The sequence below is a fragment of the Macaca thibetana genome, chromosome 3 (genome assembly GCF_024542745.1).
Source record: "Macaca thibetana thibetana isolate TM-01 chromosome 3, ASM2454274v1, whole genome shotgun sequence".
In the NCBI taxonomy this organism is placed as follows: domain Eukaryota; kingdom Metazoa; phylum Chordata; class Mammalia; order Primates; family Cercopithecidae; genus Macaca; species Macaca thibetana.
Window position 1 is genome coordinate 149,282,744 of NC_065580.1, and position 25,061 is coordinate 149,307,804.

Consider the following 25,061-nt stretch of genomic DNA (forward strand, 5'->3'; position numbering starts at 1 on the left):
GCCTGCCTGGGAGGGTTCTATCAGGATAGGAAGGGGAAGTGCTTAACGCCGACTCACATAACTCAGGTGGTGTGGGGCCTCCCTCTTTAGACCCAGCATGCTGTGGTATAGTCGCACTCCCAGTAGATGGTAATGCCAGGGGCTGCCTCAAGCCCAAACGTTCAGTGTCCACCCCTGCATTTTGTCACCAGTTTCATGATCCCCTCTACCATAGGCCAGGCCTGTCTTAGCCAGTGGGGGGATCTGATGTGAGACCTAGAGAAAGGGGGAGGCAGAGACAGGCAAAGAGACACAAAGACAGCGGCAGACAGAGAGAGAGAGAGAAACAGAGAGAGGGGGCCAAGGCGCAGAACTGTTAACCTCACAACAAAGGTTTGCACAGACTCCTCTCCCTGGCATGTTGTCTCACTGCATCTGGGGCCAGGGAGGTGACAGAGACAGTAGTTAAAGGACTTGATGAGAGAATACGTTTAGGATGAGCACAGGCTGGGGGGCTGGGTTAGAGTCTTGTTTCTTCAACTTTAGCAAAATTATTTAACCTCTAGTAGCCTCTGCTTCCTGTCTGTAACGTGGAGATGATAACAGCAGCTAAGCATTTCTGAGTTTTAAGTGTATGCCAGCTATGTGTGCCAATCACTTTTTAATATCTCATTTAATTCTCCTACCAAACTCAGAGATGGATACAATTATTATCCCCATCTGACCTGAGCATTGGTGCTGTCAGTCAAGCAGCTGGCCTGTTGTCACAGTGTCACTAGCTAGGAAGTGTCAGAGAAGGGACTCCCATGCAGCCATCTCTGGATCCAAAATCCAAACTGAGGGAATTTGAATCTGTGTGGGATGACCGTGAGGGCCAGGTGAGACGCTGCATGCAGAGCACACAACAATTGCCGGGCCCGTGGAATGTGCCCTCCGCATCATGTCAGTGAAGAGGGCAGAGCAGAAGCTTTGTAGAAAAGAAGAGTTGATGGGGAGCATGGTGCCCCTTCTGAGACGCGACAAGCAACTCCAGGTGGTGACTGGGTGAGGAGCAGATGGAGGGTCAGTCCCTAGAGGCATGTCCAAAGCCAGCAGGTTCACTCCCTCTGAAATCCCACACAGAAAAATCTCAGAATGCTGAAAGGATGCCAGTGTCTGTCTCCCAACTGTGGCTAATGGTTCAGTGGGATTTGCTTACTGGCACCTTCTGAATAATTCCCAGCACAGGTGTAAATAATGCAAGGCCTGGATCCCAGCCCGACCTGCACAGCGAGGCAGCCCTGCTCTGGGAAGAGACATGTGTGTTACAGTGAACCAAGTGTGCAGTAAGCCCTCCTGAAAGCTCAGTTTAGGGGCCCAGGATTTTAAAGAGCTCTCAGCCTTGTTGATAAATCAGTTTCTACCTGATGGCTGTTTGACCATTTCCCTGCACTTTTGTTTGCCAGAACAATGTCTGTAGTCACAGAGAGTGATGACACCGGCAGGCTGTCTGATAAAGCAGAGAACCCAACAGACGTTCTGTTTACACACAAATGCCATACCTATCGTAGTAGCTTTCAGAAATAAAAAAATCGTTAAAAATTGGATTTTCTTATTGATTTATTTTCATCTTCATTGTTGATGGCATTTGTGCCTGAGCATGAAGATCTATCCCCTGTAGTTAGGGGAGCACGTGTTTTGAGTCATGCACTGAGGATCCACCATCACCAAGGGGTATTAGGCTGTTCTTGCATTGTTGTAAGAGAATACCCGAGACGGGGTAATTTATAAAGAAAAGGGGTTGAATTGGCTCGTAGATCTGCAGGCTGTGCAGGAAGCATGGCGGCATCTGCACCTGGGGAGGCCTCAGGAAGCTTCTAATCATGGCGGAAAGCAAAGTGGGAGGAGGCGCATCACATGGTGAGAGCAGGAGAAGGAGGGACAGAGTGAAGGGGGAGGTGCCACACACTTAAACAGCCAGATCTCACAAGAAGTCACTATCACGAGGACAGCACCAAGGGGATGGTGCTAAACATGAGAAATCCACCCCCATGATTCTGATCCAGTCACCTCCCACCAGGCCGCACCTCCCATACCAGCAATTACAGTTCAACATGAGATTTGGGAGGGAACACAGATCCAGACTGTATCCCTGAGATCAGCTGTGCTCGAGGTGCTATGAGTCTGCCATAGCCATTGCAGGTGCTCCTGTCCCTGCTGGGCACAGCTTTGTCACTCGGCAATCGAAAAGAGTCTTAACACGAGAGTGGAACCCCTTGGTCATAATTATGCTCCTTCAAAGAGGAACAAATGTGGTGACAGACCAGAAAGGTGGATGGAAAGCATTTCAAAAAGCATTTCACTCTGCTCCTAATTTTCTAGTATTCCTCTGCTATTATTTGCTTTTAAAGAAGAACCCTCTGCTTCCTAGCAGCTGCTGCATATGCTTGGTCCAGCCACGAAGACATAATCCTCTGCGGGCAGCATCATGTGGAGCGAGGGTCGAGTCCTCTGCCCAGTATCCCTTTATCTGCACAAGGGAAGAAAGACTCCTGAGTGCCTCATTCTGCAGAAAGTGAGATACAGAAAGCATTTGACTTGTCAGGAAGCAAGAATTACCAGCTCTAGGCTTCCCCAACTCAGCCCACGAAGTAAAAATGGTTGGGTCAACGCTTCTCTGCAGAGGCTGCAGGTGCAGACGCCGACAGCAATGCACAGGCCTCCCAGGAATGTTCTTGTATCTGCTGTGTCTTGCTTAGCCATGGCCATATATATTTAATTTTTGATGGAATTATTTATTGTGTTTTATTCTCTTACTATATAAACTGAGCTCATTTCAGAATTGACTGCTGTTTGCAGAGTATCCTGGGGAGAGGAGGATTCCTCATGAGAAGCCCCCCCATCTGGAGTGGCTTTAGTTGGTCCTCATCTACTTTTTGGACGCCTTTCTGTCATCAACTTTCATGGTTTCCAGTTTGACTGGATTTTACACTCTTGGGAAGTTCCACTGTTTAAGGATCTAAAGACTAAAAACATGTATTCCACACATTTTGTTTAGATCATGTTTCTTTTTCTTTTTTCTAGAATTTTTATTTTAGCCGAAAAAGTCTTGGCTAGAAATGTTTCTGCCTAAACCTGGGATCTGTAAAAACTCCTCATTCATGCGGTTCCTCTGCATATGACCACACCAGGAATTTGGCGTAGCCATTTATTTGTACCTAGTGCTGAAACAATTAGTTAAAATAACAAAAGGCCCCTGGATAAGTACAAATTGACTAAAGTGCTTTTGAAGGTTAGCTAGGAAATTTAAGAAACACTGCTGGCTGGGCACGGTGGCTCAAGCCTGTAATCCCAGCACTTTGGGAGGCCGAGATGGGCGGATCATGAGGTCAGGAGATCGAGACCATCCTGGCTAACACGTTGAAACCCTGTCTCTACTAACTAAAAAAAAAATACAAAAAACTAGCCGGGCGACGTGGCGGGCGCCTGTAGTCCCAGCTACTTGGGAGGCTGAGGCAGAAGAATGGCGTGAACCCGGGAGGCGGAGCTAGCAGTGAGCTGAGATCCGGCCACTGCACTCCAGCCTGGGCGACAGAGCCAGACTCCGTCTCAAAAAAAAAAAAAAAAGAAACCGCTATAAATAAGATATATATTTATTCTGGGCAAAAATCCCTGATGAAATAAATCCGTCACCAGTTACATCAACAGTTACCCTGTAATCTCTTCATTTCTTTTCTGTCCCTCCTGCTAGACAGCATCTTTCCTGAAGGAAAATAATTCCATTTATGACACATAAACACATGTGGAGAAAAGGCCAGGGATTTTCTAGCATTAAAGTCTTGTAAAGTGAGTTTTAACATTTGTGGCATCTGGGTGGAAGTATCTGAAGACAAGTTGTTTCTAGGCTTCTTTGCTAAATCATTACCTGTATGCTCTTGAGCAGATGGGCTTTGTTTTAGGTAGTAGAGGTTTCTGGTCGTTTTATGACTCTAATCTGATAATTCGGTGACCTAGCTGTGTTTGTACAGAAGCCTGTTAACTAAAACTAGGAAGTATTTGATATTTAGCCCCTAGAAGAGGACAGTAGATGACATTTACTGTTTTCTTACTTGCCAGTCACATTCTACACCTGATGAAACAGATTCAGACTTAGCAAACACGGAATTCGTAGCTTCCGAGCCAGCCTCATTCACCTCATTACCTGATTTGCATTTCATCAATGTCCTTTTGATGTCGGAATTATTATTCCCATTTTACAGATGAGAAAGCCAAGTGATGAGCCTGTGGGAATAAAATCGGGGCCAGATCCAGTTCCACTTCTGTTGCTCCATCCAGGTCACAGTTGCCTGATAAGGGCCTCTCTGTATTAACACAGAATATCATGGTGTTATTGATGGTGTTACTTCCTGTCAGCTGTGATCATGTTGTTCTGGTAGAAAAATAAGGTGTCTTCTCTGCAGACCACGTTAGAGTTTAACTTTAAGTCTGGTTCGACCCTACTTCTGATTCCAGGAAGCTCAGGGAGATTGGTTGGGAGAAGATGCAAGAGCTCTGAGCCCACGTCTTCTTTGGACTTTAATTCAGAGACAGACAATGTGCACCCAGGCAGGTGTCCCTCTCTGCCTCTTTTCTGACCGTACACCCAGGTTCCTCTGTGCTGCTGCTGTTGGCCATGGTGCTGGGAGCAGTCAGGGAAGGCCCAGGCCAGCCCCGCAGTTCAGGAGGGAGTTGGATGTGCCGCCCTGCCATGCAGAAGCCCCTGGCTAGAGCTCCGGTGGAAGGTACATGGATAGATGGTCAGCAGGGATGGCATTTCCTCCCACGCCACCTGCAGAAGCAGCCGTTCTGTTCTTGAGTTATTAATACCGTGTAGGCTAGAGAACTGGGTCTGCCTTGCTAATGTGATAGCCCATCAGATTTTTACACTTTCAGAAGCTATCACTAGGGAAACAGATGTGGTTGGACCCGCGTGCTTTGTGGTGACTTTGCTGCCTGTGTGGCGTATCTGCTTCTCCTCTAAAACTCTGTAAAACGAACAGACTGGCTTCACACATTTGGCACTTCATACTGCCATCATTTATCTTTTTACACCTTTGCAGCTCTTACCACTAAGATATCCCCTTGTGTTCAACAGCCATATTTTCCGGTATGTCTTCCCTGGACAGTGTTAACACACACAATAGGCACTGCAAAGATATTTAGAAAATGGTTAAATGACTCCTGTATTTGCTTGGGTTCCAGGTACCTAAATATGCAAGCTCAGAAAGGAGTAGTCAGAGTAAAAATGCAAATACAAATACTTGGAGATTCCCTTCTTTTTCTTCATTAATTTAACACACATTTATCGACTACACACTTTTTGGCTCTGTGATTAAATACTGGAGGATCATTGTGTACAGGGAAAACAAAGGTGTATCTGAATGTATTTCAAATCCAAAGGATTTTAAAGGAGTTACCATTTTAGAAATTCCACCAGCAACTTACCACCACTTGGGTCTGTATTTAAGCGTTGACAGACAGTCAATATAGAAGAGTTGGATAGAAGGTGAATTCACATAAATTCAGTGGAATTCTCCCGTAGACTTGCCATTATGAACATAACAATTACTATCATAGAAAAGGATACCCGCATAGACTAACTTGAAATGTTTTTCAAGGCATGCACCGTTATGGTAACTAAACTGGTAGAGGCTTGACCGGTCTTTTCCTGCCTCTAGTTTCTTCCCTCTCTGGTCATCTTTTGGTCTTTCTCCTACTGCAGAAGTATAACTTATCCTTTACTGAAGAACCACAGTTCTCACATTTAATGGCTTTCTCCTCTGAGCAAGCCTGCCTGCCTGAATGCAGCTGTGCTGAGCTGCAATCCCATTTGTCCAGGACTTCTTGGTCTGTGCTAGGGATTCATGCATTCTATTAATGAACACAACTCAACTAGTGGTTTCTGTTGGTTTGAAATTATAAGAAACAGGTTTCCTAAATTCTCTCTTCTCTGGCTTTTAAAATATTTTTCTTACACCCAGAGCAAACGGTCAACAGCAAGTGTTGGCTCTTGATGGAATAAACATGTCACTGTGTCAGCTTAACATGTATTCAGCCTTCCGGGACTCATTAGTGCCAAAAGGACTTGAAAGCAATTGTAGTTCTTGTTGTTATACAGCTAAGGAAAGTTCATCAGTTTCAAAGTTGTCTGCCTTGAACTTGCTTAAACTGTGAGGCATGAGATCCAGATTATACTCAGAACACTAAGCCTTAGAATCAACCCTTTTAAAAGTTGCTTAATTAAAATGGAAAATATTTTTAAGTGTTTTTTTTTTTAAGATTTTACAGACTAATATTCTGCATCTTCCTGCACGCTGACCTTCTGTTAATGTACTTGAAGGTCATTTGAAACTAGTCAAATGTTACTTTAACATTTGTAGTGGTCAAACTATGGACTCAAATTATGCTTCTATGTTTTATGGGCAAAGTTATTTCACTAAACATTTTACTGAATTTTCATCATAATGTATACATTGACCTGGATATTACCACCCTGGTTCATGGTAAGTGTTAAAGAGCAAAATACTTGTTGATAACCAAAGACAATTTATATTTTCACGGAAGCCAAAGCATTGGTTACATCGCAAGCTTTGGGAGCACATCATGAAAATATTCACATCATGAAAATATTTCTGGACACCTCCTGGAACTCCTCTCCTTGGGCCCACAGATACTCTTAAGGGGAAGTTGTTGAAGTGCCCCCTGTTACTTCTTACAGCTTCTAAGTACATCTTATCTAAGTTGCATGGGGCATGAACAGTGTGTCCTGGTTCAGGTTAGTGTCTCCTCCACTCTGAGCAGGGAGTGGGGTTTCCAATAGTGGCTGATTAAATAGTGAAACAGCTATTTGATTCTGCTCCAGTGGTGATCAGGGTGAATGCATACCCTTACTCTTCCTTCCTGGTCTTTAGGCACCTATTCTAGGATTCCGATGTCAGTATCACCTCCCTGAAGGCAGCTGATCTGCTGTGGCGTGGGGAAGGCCACAACCCCTCGCCATGCAAGCATGTCAGGGAGCTTCCCAGTTGAGGCCCAGCAAGGCGGCCCTCCCTCCCCCATGCCCAAGGGGTGGGTCTAGCTATCTACCTCAATGCTCGTGGTCGGAGACCCCAGCTAGCTCCTCTCTTCCTCGGATTTCATCTTTTCTAAAATAGAGAACTATGATTTTGCCCAGTACCTCAGGAGAGTGTTGGAGAATCAAGTGAAGAATGGCCAGAAGCACTTAGCAAGTGCCCACTGGAAATGGTCTTCCTTTGCTGAACTGCACAGGTACTTTGCTCATCAGTCTCAGCAACGGAAAACAGCAGATTGGTTTCTCTCTTGTGAAAACCCTTCCTGTGCTTATAATTAGTACCTCAGGACCGGTTAGCTTGTTCTTCATGATGCAGCAGTGTCTTCTCCCGAGCGGCAGCTCATCTCACCCATATCGCACTCAGTCATTTTTGTCCCTCTTCTCTTTACTACTATCCCATGGAATTAGGAGTTACAATGATGAGGTTTCATTTTTAAATGTACAAAGATGGAAGAAGACTATGGAAGTAATTTTATTTAAAGCCACACATATATTTGTTTCAATCAAGTTAAAGGAAAATCTCTCAGGCCAAATATTATAATTTTTCTATGAAGTCAGTGTAAGTTTTAAATGTGTAATCTGGAGTTATGTTATAATAAAGCCAAGTAATTCATATTATGAGCAAAGTATTCAACTTTGCTATCATAGTTACCTAGCAGGCCCCTGTGTTCTTTTCATTACCTTCTGATAGCAAAAGTGATATTTATTGTGGAAAAATTGGAAAATATTTTAAAAGGTAGAATCAAAAGAAAATAGCCTGTAATTGTACTGCTTGGACTAACCACTGATAACATTTTATGTGTCCACACATATGTAGAAACAAATACACAGGATTTATTTGCAGTGCATAGAACGCACACGTAAAAAAATCCAAAAAAGATGTTATTGCATGTGCTGATGTGAATCTGTACTAGTTTACCAAGGTTAAACAGGAAGTATCTGACCTCATGAACCAGGAAGTCCCCAGACAGGACAGGCTGCTGGATGGTTGGTTCATTGGCTCTATGAGGTCGTGAAGGACCCAAGTGCTTTCCATTCTCTCTGTTCTGCCATCACCATTATCAGCTTCATGCGAAGGTCGTTTCTCTTGTAGCCATAAAATCACCACCAGGAACACGTGGGGACAAAATGATCAAGACCCACACCTGATACTGGGAATGGGGCCGGCTCTCTCATGTTGCGTGGCTGGATTGCAGGGGGAAGCCATGGTTGCCACAACAAAATCAAGGCCGCTAAGAAAGAAGACAGGATGGGTGCACGATACCTGCTTTACTGTCTTTAAACATGGGTTTCTTCTTAAGGTTTACAGCAGTTATCAGAATTTAAAATTAAGATGAATGGTTTTAGATGTTTTATTTTCATTTAAAAAGTCAGTCTCTTGTAGAAATGCTCTGTTCAGAAAGATTTGGATAGGAACAAACACTTGGTTTCTGGGAAATTAATCTTCACGTTCTCCAAAGATGTAGCATTTTCATGGTGTCTTTTTGGCAGCAGCAGTTTTTTTTTTTCATGAATTTTGACTTAAACCTGTATAGAAATTAAAAACTAAAAGAAAAAGATAAGCCTAAAGATAAAAGTTATAATAGATGGAAACTTTAATATTTTTATTTTTATGTACTTTTTAAATTTTCAATACTCTTGAAAATAATGCCATAAATAATATCGAGAATTCATGGTCATTTCATAAGGATAATTCTGAGAAACAATAGGCATATTTGAAATTACTATGAAAAAATCAGATGTTAAAGAAAACATTATATATTCAGTTTTTAAATTGTACTACTAAATGTGTAACTTCATGTGTAGTAAATATTCATATTTAATTTTAGCTGCCAGTATAACATATACTAAAATAAAATGGAACAATTTCTATGGTTCTATAAAAGAATCTATAAAGGAGCCATAAATAATTATAATAAAACTCTTTTGAATATTTTTATGGGACTAAAAATTGAAAACTTCCTAATAGGGAAATTTTCATAAATGAGACATGAAGTAAGTTAGTCATAGAGACCTCAAACAGTAATATATCCTATGGGAACCCTGAATAAGCAATAACTTGTTAAGATAATTTTATATAATATATAAAAATCAAGAGTTTTTGAAAAAGCTCTGCAAAAGATAGCAGGAAGAAAAAGGATGATTATAATGCTAAAATTCCTCATGAGAGGTTACTCTTTTTGCACGATTTTAATGTTACCAGAAGAAAGATTTTAGAGGATCTGAATCTGAAAGTGCTGTAACTATTCCCTATAGAGTAACGCAATTGTGGGTTACACAACTCACTCTGGAGTCCCAAGATGTTTCTCTTGTTTTTGAAAAAAGAGCTTAGACTAAATGATATTTGGTGCTCAAAATGCATCTTACCTTCTAAGCCAAATTCACCAGCCAATGAATAGTTTACTCACATTCATACATACATATATATATATATATATATTTTTTTTTTTTTTTTTTGAGACGGAGTCTCGCTCTATCACCAGACTGGAGTGCGGTGGTGTGGTGTGATCTTGGATCACTGCAACCTCTGCCCCCCAGATTCAAGTGATTCTCCTGCCTCAGCCTCCCTAGTAGCTGGGACTACAGGCACGTGCCACCACACCTAACTAATTTTTGTATTTTCAGTAGAGATGAGGTTTCACCACGTTGGCCAGGATGGTCTCGGTCTCTTGACCTCGTGATCTGCCCACCTCACCCTCCCAAAGTGCTGGGATTACAGGCGTGAGCCACCGTGCTCAGCCCGTATTTTTTTTAAGCAAATTTTACCTCCCTCATCCACCTCTTTAACTGGCAAAAATAATACAGAATTATAAGGGAAGGATACCATAAGACACCCATTTCAAATAAAAGTTCCTTGGATGCATGGAAGTTGTGTCTGTATTGTTTTTATTCTTTTTTAAAAATTAAGTAGTATAATGAGAGTCTTTCTATGGTGTGATCGGATGAGTATTAATCTGATTGGGAAAAGACCTAGTCCCTTCTCTGCTGTTAAGTTGCTGTGTTACCTAGGACAAGCAACTTAATTTCTGTGAGCCTCAGTGGCTCAGAGAAAGGGCGGGTGCATTAAACGAGTCTCAGAGATGCCTTTCCCACTAGAATCAGGATGAATGAGAAGGTCTTGGAGACTATTTACTCGTCCTTTGCACTTCTAAGACATGGGGAGATAATACAGGTGAAAAAGACGTGGCCTGGAGTTAATAATGATGGGAGAATTTAAGTTGAAGGGGGGCAGCACTGTGCCCATTGGCAACTTTCCTTCTATGCACCAGTGTAGGTATCCATACACAAAGCCTCTGATGAGGCTCCCCTGAGGTGGAGAAAACCACAGCTAATTCACTTGCCCTGGGTCAGGGTTGTGGTGGTCCAGCCTTCTAATTGAAGGGATTCCTTCTAACTGGTGTTGTTATACATTCTCAGAGGAAGAACCTCTGAGTTTTAATGAACTCTGGATGTCTGTGTTCCAGAACATTTTTCTTCTTCACAGTCAAGTGCTGACGCAGATGTGGAGCACCCGGTAGGCTCAGACACTGGGGCTGCAGGGTGCTAGCTGGACCAGAAGAGACTCTCTCTGCCATTGTCGTATTCTTGAAGTCAGCCTGTGTATTGTTTTTGTCCTTCCAGCTCTTCTTTTAAACTCTAGGCATTCCTTTATCGTTGACCTAATTAATTGTGTCTTACAAGTAAGTTCCCTGGAGTAGCTTTGACGCTGTCCTCTTCTTTTCTGAAACAGAGCCATCACGTTGGAGAATCAGCTGGTGATCCTGGCCACGACAGCCAGTGACGCCGGGGCATACTACGTGCAGGCCGTGAATGAGAAGAATGGAGAAAACAAGACAAGCCCATTCATTCATTTGAGCATAGCAAGTGAGTTTTGAAATCCCAAATCATAATTCTGAAAGCAATAAAATCTTGCTTTAATTAATAACCACTGTCTGACGGGACATTTTGCAATAAATTGTATCTCTCTAGTGTAGTAGTTATGGTTTAATGTTGATCCAATGCCAATAGTTTGGAGAGCTTTAGAGCTTTTTCTTTCTTCAAAATGATATGCAGAAAAATGTGAATCTAACTGATACTCCTGAATGCCAGATCTTATTTGTTTTGGGAATTAAAAAAGAAAAAGTATTTGCTTTTTATACACAGTCAATGCATATTGTTCCTAACAACAGCAAAAAAAACCTTTCAATTTAAATGAATTGTATCTATGAACCTAAATCAGGACTAGATTAGGTATAGATTATATTCTTTTAATCTAACAAGAAAATCCTTGAGAAATTCTACATATTAAGTTGTACCAAAATTAGCAGTATTTAAGCATAATCAGTTGATCATTTTTTCCACCTAATTTAACTAAAAGCCTGATTCTTGAAGAGAATGCACACAAATCATGGGTATTTGTAGATTTTATCTGAGGGGACTTTAGTTTGAGGAAACTTAGTTTTACATGTTTGGCCTTTAAATTCTTCTAGCAAGAGTTAATTGCTAAAGAAGGGAAAATCACCCAAAGCAGGAACTCCGAACTAAACTAGATTCAGACATCCATATCAGAAGGCTTGTCATCAAATGTTTGCAGCATGAAGCTTCATGGTATGAAATGAAGTTGTCATGCGGTTGAGAAAATAGGGTTGAAACTAGTCATGGTGGATGGTAAATTTCAGATTATTATGATCATATCATATGAGTGAATTATATTGATTTGTTTGTATAGTAGTGGATTTTATCTTTTTAAAAATTATCTTGAAGGAATGGTTTCCCCCTGCAGGTGGTTTGAAAAGTATGTGGGGCTAGGCGCGGTAGCTCACACCTGTGATCCCAGCAATTTGGGAGGCCAAGGCAGGCAGATTACTTGAGGTCAGGAGTTCAAGACCAGCCTGGCCAACATGGTGAAGCCCTGTCTCTCCTAAAAATGCAAAATTAGCCAGGCATGGTGGTGCGCACCTGTAATCCCAGCTACTCAGGAGGCTGAGGCAGGAGAGTCGCTTGAAACCAGGAGGCGGAGGTTGCAGTGAGCTGAGATCACACCATTACACTCCAGCCTGGGCAAAAAGAATGAAACTCTGTCTAATAAAAAAAAAAAAGTATGTGAGATGGAATGAGCATTTGCCTCACATGGCCCTCGAGGGGTACAATTGCCTTAGGCCCAGTAGAATTTCCTGGGTGAATCTTTGTAGCAAACTCTGGGTGCAGGCATCTGTGGGAGTTAACTGAGTGGAGTCTCAGATGCCTGCCTAATTGGTCCCAAGTGGCCATGATGTGTTGTCATCCTGCCTTGAGCTCCTTAATTTGAGGAACTGAATCTTGCTCTCCAGAATGTAGACTCAGTACAGATTTAGGATGAATGGGGTCTTTGTGATGCCATGGAGAATGATGCACATGGATTAGGTGTGGGGTTCACAAAATCCAGTGCATGCTGTACTGCGATGTAAAGGACTGTCTGCATCAGGAATTACAGTAGAAATGAGGATGATTTATTGAGATTTTTTCCCAAGGGTGATGATAAAGAATGGTAATTGTATTTTCAAATAAATTGTTATTATTTTAATGATTCCAAACTTTACAAGTAGAGCCATTTATCTTGTTTCGCAAATATGATTCTGTACTCAATTGTAATATAACTACCAGGATAATAGTGAGTCAAAGGGGGTGAAATTCTGCGTCAGAAACAAGGAAGTTGGCCTTCCTCTGGTAGAAGAGGGAAAAAAATTATTCCACAGAAACTCTGGTTAACATCACAAAGTTATTAAACAGTCCTTACCCAGTCCTTGCCTACCTGCCTACTCTATAAGGGCCAGCTGAAAAGAAAGCAAGTAGAGTGAATTTGCACACTGCTGTACTAACATAATACCATGGTGTTAGATAATTGGAATATGTAAATTTTTTTTTCAGTAATTTCTGTTTCTACCCTGACCAAAAAGTATATTGAAAGCTGCTCATAAATATTATAATTAACTGGCTTGCATTTTGTTCCTTTGTATGTATATTTTTAACTTTTCATTGGCACCAGGTAAAAATGTGTAAAAAGTGAGATACAAGGCAGTTAATGATACAGACTTATTTTAAATCTTAGGAGAAAACCTACATTTTGTGCCTTTATGAATTATTTGCTTTTTATGAGGGCCAGGTGAAATGGGAGAAGTAAGGAGGTTGAGGAAACTGCCTTATTTTAATTCTTAGGAGAACCTTCCTGTTGACATATGGGATTTAGCTAAATGTTAAACGGCAACCAATTATGCTGCTGCTTCTTTTTTTTTTTTTTTTTTTTTTTTTTGCTAAAAGTTTTATTTTGAAAACCTCTAAAAGTCAGAAGTCTTGATTAATCTGCAGAATCCCCCAGAATTGTTTAAACTGTGCTTCTTTCTGGAATTCAGTGAGTGCTCTAAGCAATGAACACTGCAGTTGAGGTCCTGGCCACCTTGCTCCTGGTGAGTTTGTGGAGTACTGGAGGGTGCGTCTCCTTACCAGATTTGTTACGAAATTAGATCTTCTCGAGACCTATTGATACTGGGAGTAAGATAGAGTGTTCTGCAGACTTAGATATCTTTTTCTTCTGATGTAGGCTTTTGTGGAAACACCACACAAGATTGAGGAAAATTTGTGAAAACTTTCCAGCCAGCATTTCTGAAAAATCAAAAGATATTACAGCCAATTATCATTTAACAAAGACACATTTTTTCCTTGCTGTCGGGAGAATAAAGCAGGGAACCATTATGTAGTGACACCATGGGGATGATCGGGTACTGGCAATTAAATTCCTGGTGGATTGTGCTGTGATTAGTTTAAAATCGGAGTGTCACACAGCCCCGCCTCTTGTTTGCTGTTGTGGTAATAATCCGTTCCTTCCTTGAGGACAGCACCGTGTCAGAGTGCAGCGGCAACCAGGTCTAGCTGTGTCTCAAAACATCTAAATAAGTGATGCGCTGTCACCCAGCTAACAGGAGGAAGTAATCCATTTTTATCAACAACCTTGTACTTGAGAGTTCAAAAACGTCACCCCTTTTCAATTGCTAGATACTGTGGCTCCACCTGAAGCTTATGGGAAGCAAAAGATAAAGAGGTTTTGGATTTAAATATTATATATTTTTTAAAAAGCATGACTGTTAGAAGTGAGATGCAGTCCCACAATGGTACCGCCTGCTGTTTTGTGCATATTTAGTAGACGGCATGATTATCTCTTAACATTTCTCCCCTTTTGCATGGTTAAGAAGATAAATTCCAGCATGTTCTGCACCACTATTCCTGTAGGGAAGGAGAGGACTTCTCTGAACTCTCCACCCCGCTGCCCTGGTGAAAGCTTGCTGCCATCCCAGGGGTGGATCCACTTTGAAGTTTTAATGTGATGTGAAGCCAGCAGATGTTAAGGACATAGGTGGGACTGTTGAAGCGTCCTGCATGAATTTTTCATGGCCGGCTCCCACTGCTCAGGTGCACACCAGAAAAAGAAGGGCTTGAGCCTGCCTGAGAGTAGACATGTCTGTTCTGAGGTCAGACCCGGGCAAGCTTCATGAACCTGTCAACCTATTTTTGGCTTTTGCTTAGAAGATTTTACATTGAGTTAACCTTTGTGGAACAGAACTTCTGACCTGAATTACTATGTGAATAAGAGTTTCTTCCTTTAAAAAAAAAAAAAAAAGCGTAGAGTTAGGCGATGAGATGAATTCTACACAATGGTTAATCAGTCATTGTTTATATGCCATTGTACATACCTTAGACATAGCATCAGTTCTGATCCAATATTCAAAATGTCCACCGTAATGAGATTCTCTACTAGGGATGAAGCTTGGATTAAAAAGAAATGACTGCCTCTCTCCTTCCTGTTTTTTTCACCTCTTTCATTTTAATGTCTCCTCTTCAAACAACATTTGTAGACAGGATATCATTTCAGCTGATCCTCCTTCAGGCTGAGAAACCCTTGCTTTTAATTCTGAAGACCACTTAACATTCTTTTGTCCTCTATAATGCTAATTTAACTGCAGGCTCATATAGGTTTAGTAGTTGAAAGTGGATTCCTGAAAATCATGTCTATGAACAGTCATTTGAGAGGACTGCCCTGTAAAACATGGCTTTTGTGTGCCCAGGTAAAACTCTCTCCTATTTTCCTTGTACCTTTAACGTTAAAGGGAGAGAGGAGAACAGGCAGACGCCTTCCAGATGGCCTCTGACGTGGCTCGGGTTCCTAAAACAATAGGAACTGTTTGAAATATTACTAAAAACCAATCTGGGGCCTAGCCCCACATCACAAATGAGCAATTTAGAACCAAGCATAGTTTTATAGATTGTATGGCACTTTACTGCCAGAATTTTTCAGAAACATGAATAAGAAGTCTATTTTATAGTGAAGTCATGAGTTTAATCATTTAGCCATGCATTGAACCTGCTGTACGGAGTGAAGCATGAGGCATGCTCTGCGCTGGCCTCCTGAGCTGGTGTTGGACAGAACTTAGTCTAGGCCTCGATCCCTAATGCTTTTCCATAAACACACCATTGGGAAACAAGCCTTGAGCATTTACCCCTTGTGCGTGGACACCTAGTTACTTATCAATTCTAAGCATTAACCATCAGACAGAAGAGAGGAAGGGAATCCGCTAATTATGAAGGTTCCCTTCCGTCTTTACTTGACGTCTCATGGCGCGATATGCACTTCGTGAATGGAAATGCATATTTTACTTGATTTTCATGATACAATCTAGTTTCTTGGAAAAAATCTTATGACATCTGGTTACAGAGAATTGTTTGTCTTGGCGACATGGCTTCTACTAACAACACAAGTGTTCCTGCTGCCGTGTGTTGCCATCTGATTGTGCTGGCCTTGTAAGTGACTCAGATCTGTGGTTTCTTCCCAGAAATGCCTTTGACTTCAGTTGTCCACTTTGTGAGAGGTAGTTTAGATAAAACTAAATACACAAGAACATAAATCCACCTCTCCAGGCAAAGGTGAAACTGCAGCCCATGCCTATGAGGGCATCCTGGCCACTTCTCTGACAGTGAGAATTTTCAGACCCCTCCTTGGGATAGCTTGCCTACAGAGTATCAGATGGGGCCCCCCGACTAACAGACTCAACCTGCATAATAAATAGCATTGTCACTTAGTTTCCTTCTTGTGCTTTCAGCGGGAAAACGTAAGTTAAAATAGCAGGTCTAATATTTCGTTTCTGAGCCCCAAATGGATGGATTGGAGAATGAGTTGTAGAAGAGGAATGTAGCTGGTGGCTCCCAGCAAGACCTCAGTTATCACAACAAAGACCGTCATGCTCTCCCCACCCCACAAGGCAAAACTGGATTGTTTCTGTTGCCCACTCTTGCCTCCTTAACCATATCCCCATCTCTTCTCATCCCAAGGCGTCCTCTTTTCCCCTGTGTGATTTATTTCAACCTGATTTCACTGTTGTTAAATCTTAGGAAATCAGGTTAAGCTATGATCACTTGCCCTCAAGGTTTGAACAAATTTGGGGTAGCCCAGTATGCCCAGTTTCCCAAAGCAGCAATCACTGGTGTGAGTATCACTCCGGATACATATAGATTTCCAAGGCGTAGGCAGGCATGTAAAATTGCCAAAGAACCTATTTTCAGTCCTTTGATATTCACACTCTAAAACTGGAGCTGAGGATGCCTGAGGTCAAATTTTGCTTTTCACAACTGCTCCTTTGTTTCCGAACAAGATGGAAGGCTCCTGTCTTACTCATCCTGAATCTTTAACACGGGCAATTATCTGAGGGTGTAAATGCCCAGGTGCCAAACAAAGGGAGAACTCTAAATATCAGGGGCGGAATTGAGAAAGTGAAAGACTCTAATAATTGGGAAATAAATCATTTTATAAATCAGGTGTTTTCAGTCTTTTGCTGTCCACAAAATGAGGTGGGATCCACGTGCTGACACTTCATTACAAATACCTTGATCATTGCTAACTGTAACACAGTCCACTTGTCCTCAGGACAGGAAGAGATTTCTAGCCCCTCTGCAGGTGTGGGGCCATGTCAGTGGAATAAAGTGTCGTTTTCAGGCCATGTGTTTAAGAGCCAACGTGTTACCTTCATGCTCTCCCTCCCCTTTGGGGACAGCCATGGACAGGCCACATATTGAGCCACAAGATAGAAGCTGTCTGGATATTTGAATCAGTACAGGGGAAGAATAGCCCGGGAGGGCCACCCAAGCAGAATTGGACTTGTTATGAGTAGAAAACAAACCTTTGTGTGGTAAGCACTGATTCAGCATTTGTTTGTTATTAGAACAAAACACATCTGTCCTAACTAATAAATTACTATATGACGACGGGGTGCATTGGCTCACGCCTGTAATCCCAGCACTTTGGGAGGCCAAGGCGGGTGGCTCACCTGAGGTCAGGAGTTCGAGACCAGCCTAATCAATATGGAAACTCCGTCTCTACTAAAAATACAAAAATTAGCTGGGCACGCTGGCGGGCTCCTGTAATCCCAGCTACTCAGGAGGCTGAGGCAGGAAAATCACTTGAACATGGGAGGTGAAGGCTGCAGTGAGCCGAGATCATGCTACTGCTCTCCAGCCCAAGTGACGGAGCAAGACTCTGTCTCAAAAAATAATAATAAAATAAATAAATAAATTACTACATGACTTTTGGCATATAACTTAGAAGGAATTTAAAGAATTGAGAGATATTCTGTAACAAAATTTCCTTCATTTTCATCTATTGCTTTGCATGAACAAAATTTTATCTATGAAAAAGAAAAGATTAGAATTAAACTGTATTCCTCATGTCATTGAGAGATGCTTTCTGGTTTTATAAAACATAAAACCTATTCATCAAAATTTGTAATACTTTAAACAATTAATTGAATATCAATAATAATTGTAACAACTCATGCCAAGAGAAGGTTTGTTTTGTTTGCCCCCAAGTCATATGGTTAAAAACCTTTTTTTTTTTTTTTTTTGAGATGGAGTCTTGCTCTGTCGCCCAGGCTGGAGTGCAGTGGTGCGATCTCGGCTCACTGCAAGCTCTGACTCCCAGATTCATGCCATTCTCCTGCCTCAGCCTCTCGAGTAGCTGGGGCTACAGACGCCCACCACGACGCCCCGTTAATTTTTTGTATTTTTTTAGTAGAGACGGTGTTTCACCGTGTTAGCCAGGATGGTCTCGATCTCCTGACCTTGTGATCTGCCCGCCTCAGCCTCCCAAGTGCTGGAATTACAGGCGTGAGCCACCGTGCCTGGCCAAAAACACTTTTTTTAAGAATTTTTTTTTTTTTTTTTTGGACACAGGGTCTTACTCTGTCACATGGACTGGAGTACAGTGATGAGATCATGGCTCACTGCAGCCTCAAAGTCCTGGGCTCAAGCAGTCCTCCTGCCTCAGCCTCTTGAGTAGCTGGAACTACAGGCCTGAACCACCATGCCTGGCTAATTTTTTTAATTTCTATTTTTGTAGAGACAGAGTCTGGCTATGTTACCCAGCCTGCTCTCAAATTTCTGGCCTCAAATAATCCTTCCCCTTTGGCCCTACAAACCACTGGGATTACAGGTGTGAGCTACTGAACCCCACTGAGATTGAAATTTATATACCTTTTTTTTCAGAGGCTATGATATGGTAATTAGTAAAATTCTTTTGAATCAATAAATGTAATGAATAAAGGATACAATTCTGTGGGAGTATAAGATGGGAATACAAATTCAAGAAGAAAGAAAAGGAGTGGTGTAAAATTTCTTACTATTAAAAATTAGAGTTTGTTCATGTGTTTTTTAAATGGGTGATGCTGTGTATCAAATCTTTAGACCTGCTTATCAAATATTTAGATTCCTTTGAATACATATAGATGTGCTGCAGTAGTTTCATTAAAATATACTGAAATAGCAAAACATTAAAATACACTAGAAATTACATTCTTTTCAGTCCTTCAAACGTATGATGAAAAATTTTAGATGTCAACCTAAAATGTGGGAAAGATACACAGTTTTACAAAATTCTTTTTGGTGATCTAGGAACAACAACTGTTTGAAGCTATATGCAGATTTGATAATAATTTATAAATGAGAGTACTGCTGATAACCCTCTAAGGACGTACATAGAGAGGAGAAGGCCCTAGCATGTCTTGAGACCTGACAGATATTGTCATGTATATTTTCCTTCTTAGATTTCATGACAGCACTGCGGGTTAATAACTCCATTTCAAAGCTGAGGACACTGAGGCTCTGAGAGGTTAGGTTATTGACCCAGATCACAAGAATATTCAATGGGAAGTTTGAGGATTCAAGCCAAAGTTTATTTGTCCCCCTCCCAAAACACTTGTTTCTCCTATAAACGCAGAACAGCATATACCGTGGAGGCTGGGTGTGCCCTTGGGGTCAAACTGTGTCCAAGAGAGAAGCCCAAGGAGTAGGCAAAACTTGAGGGGAGGTGGCCTTCCAGCAGGGAGGCTGGCTGCGAAGAGCTCTGTGCATGCAGACCTCAGAGAAGCTTGTTTTTGGTTTAAAAAAGGAGGTCTTCTGTTCTGATATCAAAACCACTCCCGATAAACATTCAGTCCAGAGAACAGCCGTGTGCTGTGGCTCAGCTCGGCAGCTTCGAGGCTGGCACCCTTTTGCAACCCCAGTGGGGCACGTTTGGGCGGACGCTGGTTTGGCTTAAGGGCACAGTGGGAGATGCGCTGGAGTCAGTGCTGACTAATGGAGCATCAGAACAATAAGTCCCAATTTCTGATAACAAAGTGGTTGTTTTGTTATCAGGAATGCATTAGACAGCACATAGGATATAAAGTAAGACACGATCTGTCCCAGTGGATTTATAAGACTGATGTGCGTGATTACACTCCCTAATTCCCAGATATTGACCTCGAACTGTTGCAGCAGATTTTGCACAGTGAGTAAACTTCACCCAGGGCATAAGGCAAGCACTTGGAGAATTAACTAACCAAGCAGAACTGACCAGTTGGATGCAGTAGAGAGACCATGGGTATTCATTTACTTCTCCCGGTTAGGCTGTGATTATTGAAAGACACAAATTACTCGGTAGTGATTTGCCTAATCAGATTTTTTACAAACTCCTCCACATAGCTCAGTGTTAATAATTCCTCCAATCTACCTTCCCTTCTGTCCCCTTGTTAAATGTCTGAATTTAAATTATTATATTCAGATATTTAAGCATAGAATTCTTTAATTTTGGCAGTTTGGGGGCTAGAACTTTAACCCTAATTTTGTTTTGTTTTGTTTTTGGAGACAAGGTCTTGCTCTGTTGCCCAGGCTGGAGTGCAGTGGCACAATCATGGCTCACTACAGTCTCAACCTCCTGGGCTCAAGTGATCCTCTCACCCCAGCCTCCCAAGTAGCTGGGACTACAGGTGTGCACCACCACACTTGGCTAATTTTTTATTTATTTATTTATTTATTTTTTGAGACGGAGTCTTGCTGCCCAGGCTGGAGTGCAGTGGCCAGATCTCAGCAAGCTCCGCCTCCCGGGTTTACGCCATTCTCCTGCCTCAGCCTCCCGAGTAGCTGGGACTACAGGCGCCCGCCACCACACCTGGCTAGTTTTTTGTATTTTTTAGTAGAGACGGGGTTTTACCGTGCTAGCCAGGATGGTCTCGATCTCCTGACCTCGTGATCTGCCGGTCTCGGCCTCCCAAAGTGTTGGAATTACAGGCTTGAGCCACCGCGCCCAGCCCACTTGGCTAATTTTTAAAAAAATTTTGTGGAGACAGGATCTGCCTGTGCTGCCCACACTGGTCTTGAACTCTGGGTCTCAAGCAGTCCTCCTGTCTCGGCCTCCCAAAGTGCTGGGATTACAAGAGTGAGCCACTGCACCTGGCCTAATGATTTTTACCTTTGATTTGGGGACCTAATTTCTTAGACTTAGCAGCCAATGCCTGAATTCAGTTTATAAGGAATTGAAGATAATTTCATTGTAGAATGATATGAGGTAAACATAACATTTCAGAGTATGTGATATATTGAGGGTGACCCAAGATTATAACTTACGCATTTTCTTTCCAGCTCTGGTCACTCTCGATGTTACGGTCATTGAAGTACTTTGTCTACTCTCCTTGTCTCTGTAATTGATATGAAAGATAAGGAATTTTTGGAGGGCACAAACAAAGGGGATGGAAAATTGAATCTTTCCTGCAATCATTTTACAATCTCTGACATACATCCTTTACACAGCTTGTCTGGAGAAATCCTAAGCAAAGTAATGGTTATTGGCTGAGATGAGACCACACAGAACAAGTTGCTAGTTGTAAATATAGTTTTCTCAGAAAAACTGTGTTTACTCAGTAGTTGAATACAGCGATGATTCTGGTGAATTTCCTGGGGTTCAGCTTTTAGTTACTTTCTAGTCTAAGTGGTTCTACCCGTACCTTCCCAGTATGATTTTTCCTTTTACGAATGAGCTCGGTATTCTGAAGCTGCTAATTAAGAAACACCTGTTTAATTTCCCTTCCTTCAGAATTCTTAAGGTTTTCAAAATCCAGATTGTGTGAGTTGCTGGGCTAAATTGTCTTTTCATATCTCCTCTTTCAGAAAAATGAGAATATATTATTTTCTGATTCAAAGGGAACATCTAGAGTGGAACCAAACTCTTCAACCATAACATGGTATTTCTGCTGAGGGTAGGCCTGGTATCCTATGGTTTAACTTCAGGTTCAAGCTTTAAGGACAAAAAGATGTGATTTGGTCCAGAGCATAATGAAGGCTTATTGTAGTAGTAGGAACAACAGCTGTTCATTGGATGTCTGCTCTGTGCCCTGTATGTAAATATTATATCTCATTTAAAAAAAAATTAATCAGCCGGGTATGTTGACTCATGCCCAGTGCTTTGGGAGACTGAGGCAGGAGCATCGTTTGATCCCAGGAGTTCAAAACCAGTCTGGGCAAAAAAAATTAATCAGCTGGGTATGTTGACTCATGCCTAGTGCTTTGGGAGACTGAGGCAGGAGCATTGTTTGAGCCCAGGAGTTCAAGACCAGTCTGGGTAACACAGGGAGACTCTGTCTTTACCAAAAAAAAAAAAAAAAAAAAAATCTGCCAGGTGTAGTGGTGCATACCTGTGGTCTCAGCTGCTCAGAAGGTTGAGGTAGGAGGATCACTTGAGCCAGGGAGGTCAAGGCTGCAGTGAGCTGAGATCACGCCACTGTACTCCAGCCTGGGCAACAGAGCAAGACCCCATCTCTTAAAATAATAATATAATAATCATAATAACCACCATTTAATCACTGTTTTTGGTAAACAAGAGGCCACAAGGTCAGTATTATCCCCATCTTACAGATGAGGCAACAAATCAAAGCAACAAATTACTTTCCCTAATCTTATGCAGTTGATTACGTGGGTTAGTTTTGAACCCAGGTTTGTCTTTTCCCAAGAGAGACTTTCACCATTTTACTTGCTGAGATTATTTATATTGCAGAACTGTTTTTGATTGTTAAAATCATGTTGTAATTTCTTAATCTGGCTGCCGCTGTAGTGAATGCGGCCTAACGATTGGTCACCTTCTGATAACAGTGCAGCTCCACCTTTGCCACTTAGTCATAATGTTTTATGACTGTTCATTGTAAATGATGTTCTTTTGGCTCTTATAGAAGGCAATTACAGCAGGTAATTAAAATTGTAGATCTTTACAATGTGTTTGAGAATATTAAATCAAGCCCATAGAAAATCAGGTAAAGTATCTGTTAAAGTGAAAGGCCGCCTCACAACGCTAAACACCATTACCAAATCCAGAGTGCTATATTCCCTGCTTTTCCAAGAACACTTTGTATCTGAGATGTAAAGAAATTGAATTTATATCAGAAATAATAGGAACCAGAAATTTATCTGGAGATGTAGATTCTTTCTGTGTGTTCTAATTAGTGAGTTCTTAGCAATAGTCTCTCTCTGTGATTCTTTGTTATTTTAGGTAATTATTCTGCCTGCACCCCTCTGCCTTTTATGATTTGAAGAATACCCTCTTTAGCACAAAATTAGTTCCTTCAAATCTAGTATACCTCTGTGTTTGGATGAGAGGGTCTTGGGAAAGTATAAGAAAGCCTGGGACCTCTGCTTGTCAGTGTAAACTGTTATTTTGCCCAGGAATAACTAGGAAGTGTAGCTTTTTGAGGTGGATACCAAAGGTATTATTTTATGTAGTTTTAGAGCATCGTAAAAATGTGAGCCGGGAATTCCCTAGTTCACCTTGGTATTAGACCTGCATGACTATCTGAGAAGTGTGAAGGCTATAATGGTTTTGTGATTTCTCTGAGGAGCAAGATACAAACGTCAAAACTGAAAGTGCAGAACTCCAGAGAAGCTCTTGAAAGAATGAAGGCTTTTCCATTTTGGTTCCCAACCTGAACTTAAAGAGTAGGAGTCAGAGCTGACATAAGTCAGTAATGGCGAACATTCGGCTGGCCCCGTAGGGTTGTTTGCTGTTTCACTGATGATGTGTTTTGTTGAGGTGTGTCATTAAAGGCCATCTGACATTGAAGGCCATGTCTGGTATTAAATGCCCTTCACTTTCCCTGAACGATTGTTGCACACTCTTTCCCCAACAGGATGTCGCCCTGTGGTTCTATTTATTCAGACAGGGTTGAATGTCACAAAGGCTCGCTTCCATCTGGAAAAGTTTTCAGCACCAATGTACTCCAGAATTCAAACTTCTTCCTTTCTAATCCTTAAAACGTTGGGCAGCATCCTCATTAGTCAGAATGATGTAAGAATAGAAACCGTGTGCATAGGTTGCCCTTTGGTGGTTGGTTCATTTCCGAAAGCTTAAGGAGTTTCATACTTCGTTAGCCTGCACAAGAAGACTTCACTTCCCTTGAACTGAGAAAATGGCACATGCAAAAACGGTACCATCGTATTTGAAAATGTATGAAGCAAACGGGCAGTGTTCTGAGCCTTTTGCTTCTTTGTTCATTTTAGTTACAGTGTTTGTAAAAACCATGGCAGCATGTTCTTGATGAAAATCTAGGAAGCAGTTCTACTTACTTGAACCCTAGCCTGGCATTAGATTACCTGGATCCTACCCACCTCTTCCGTTTGCAGTTGAAGGATGGATATTAAGCCATGTTGCCCCCACTGGCCTCCATCCTGATTGGCTAGGGACCCTGCCATGTTACTCACGGCATGTTTCAAATATCATCTCAACCTGGAAGGATACTCAGGGATGCATAAACGGTAAACTGATGATCACAGAGTGAAACAGCTGGCATACTGGCATCAGCCTACACCATTTTCAGTGTCTGTATGGAAGAACCAAGGGAAGAGTTGAAGTATGATTTTCTTTGGCTTTTGGAGTCTCTGTCTCACTTCTGTCCCTAAACGTATGATTCTCCCCTACTCCCTGCCCTTTAAACACTCAGACTACAACAGTTCTGCTATTCCACTCAGAAAATGCTGAGCATCTGATACTTACCAGGCATCACGCTTGATGCTAGGAAACTTGGTGAATACGACACGTGGTTCCTGCCTTCCCTGAGCTCACTTTTGCCAGGAGAGGCTGGCGCACCAACAAATAACAAGAACACAGTGTGTTAAATGCCAAATGAAAGGGAGTTATGTGGAAGAAGCTCCCGAAGCACAGGCAAGGGAACAATTAATTCTGCTTCTGATGCTGGAACAGCTTTGTTAGCAGAACTCTGAAAATCTTTTCTTTCACTTATGGAGAGATGCACCAGCAGTGAGATGATTAGGAAAAGGGGGCTTGGAGTAGAACAGCACTGTCTACGACTGGGAACTGCCATAACCACCGTCCTTTCATTTGCTCCCTTGTTATAAATCTCAGTGTTCCCCAGGAAGACTCTGCATTTAGTATAGCCCCATTCCAAGAGAGCCCTTACCGATGTTATTTTTCATCTCCTACCAGAACGTAAGTTCCACGAGGATAGGGATTTTTCCTTATTTCCACGAGCCACAGGAAGAGTGCATGACGAGCAATAAGGGCTCAGTAAATGGTTGTCCAGTGAGTGCATGAAAGCCTGTGAAGTGAGACCTTTTTACCCTCCCTTTCCGGGTCCCCTCTCCATCCCTGGCATCTGAGGATGCTGCTTACCAGCTTGTT

General features: G+C 41.9%; 1 protein-coding gene across 2 annotated transcripts in view; it reads left to right on the forward strand.

Moving 5' to 3' along the window:
- Positions 1–25,061, forward strand: part of SDK1 (sidekick cell adhesion molecule 1) — a 978,941-nt gene that overhangs the window by 512,415 nt on the left and 441,465 nt on the right. For both annotated transcript variants that reach the window (XM_050785652.1, XM_050785653.1), the window contains one exon: positions 10,800–10,933. In XM_050785652.1, the coding sequence (XP_050641609.1) occupies positions 10,800–10,933 (134 nt within the window). The remainder of the gene's footprint in view (positions 1–10,799; positions 10,934–25,061) is intronic.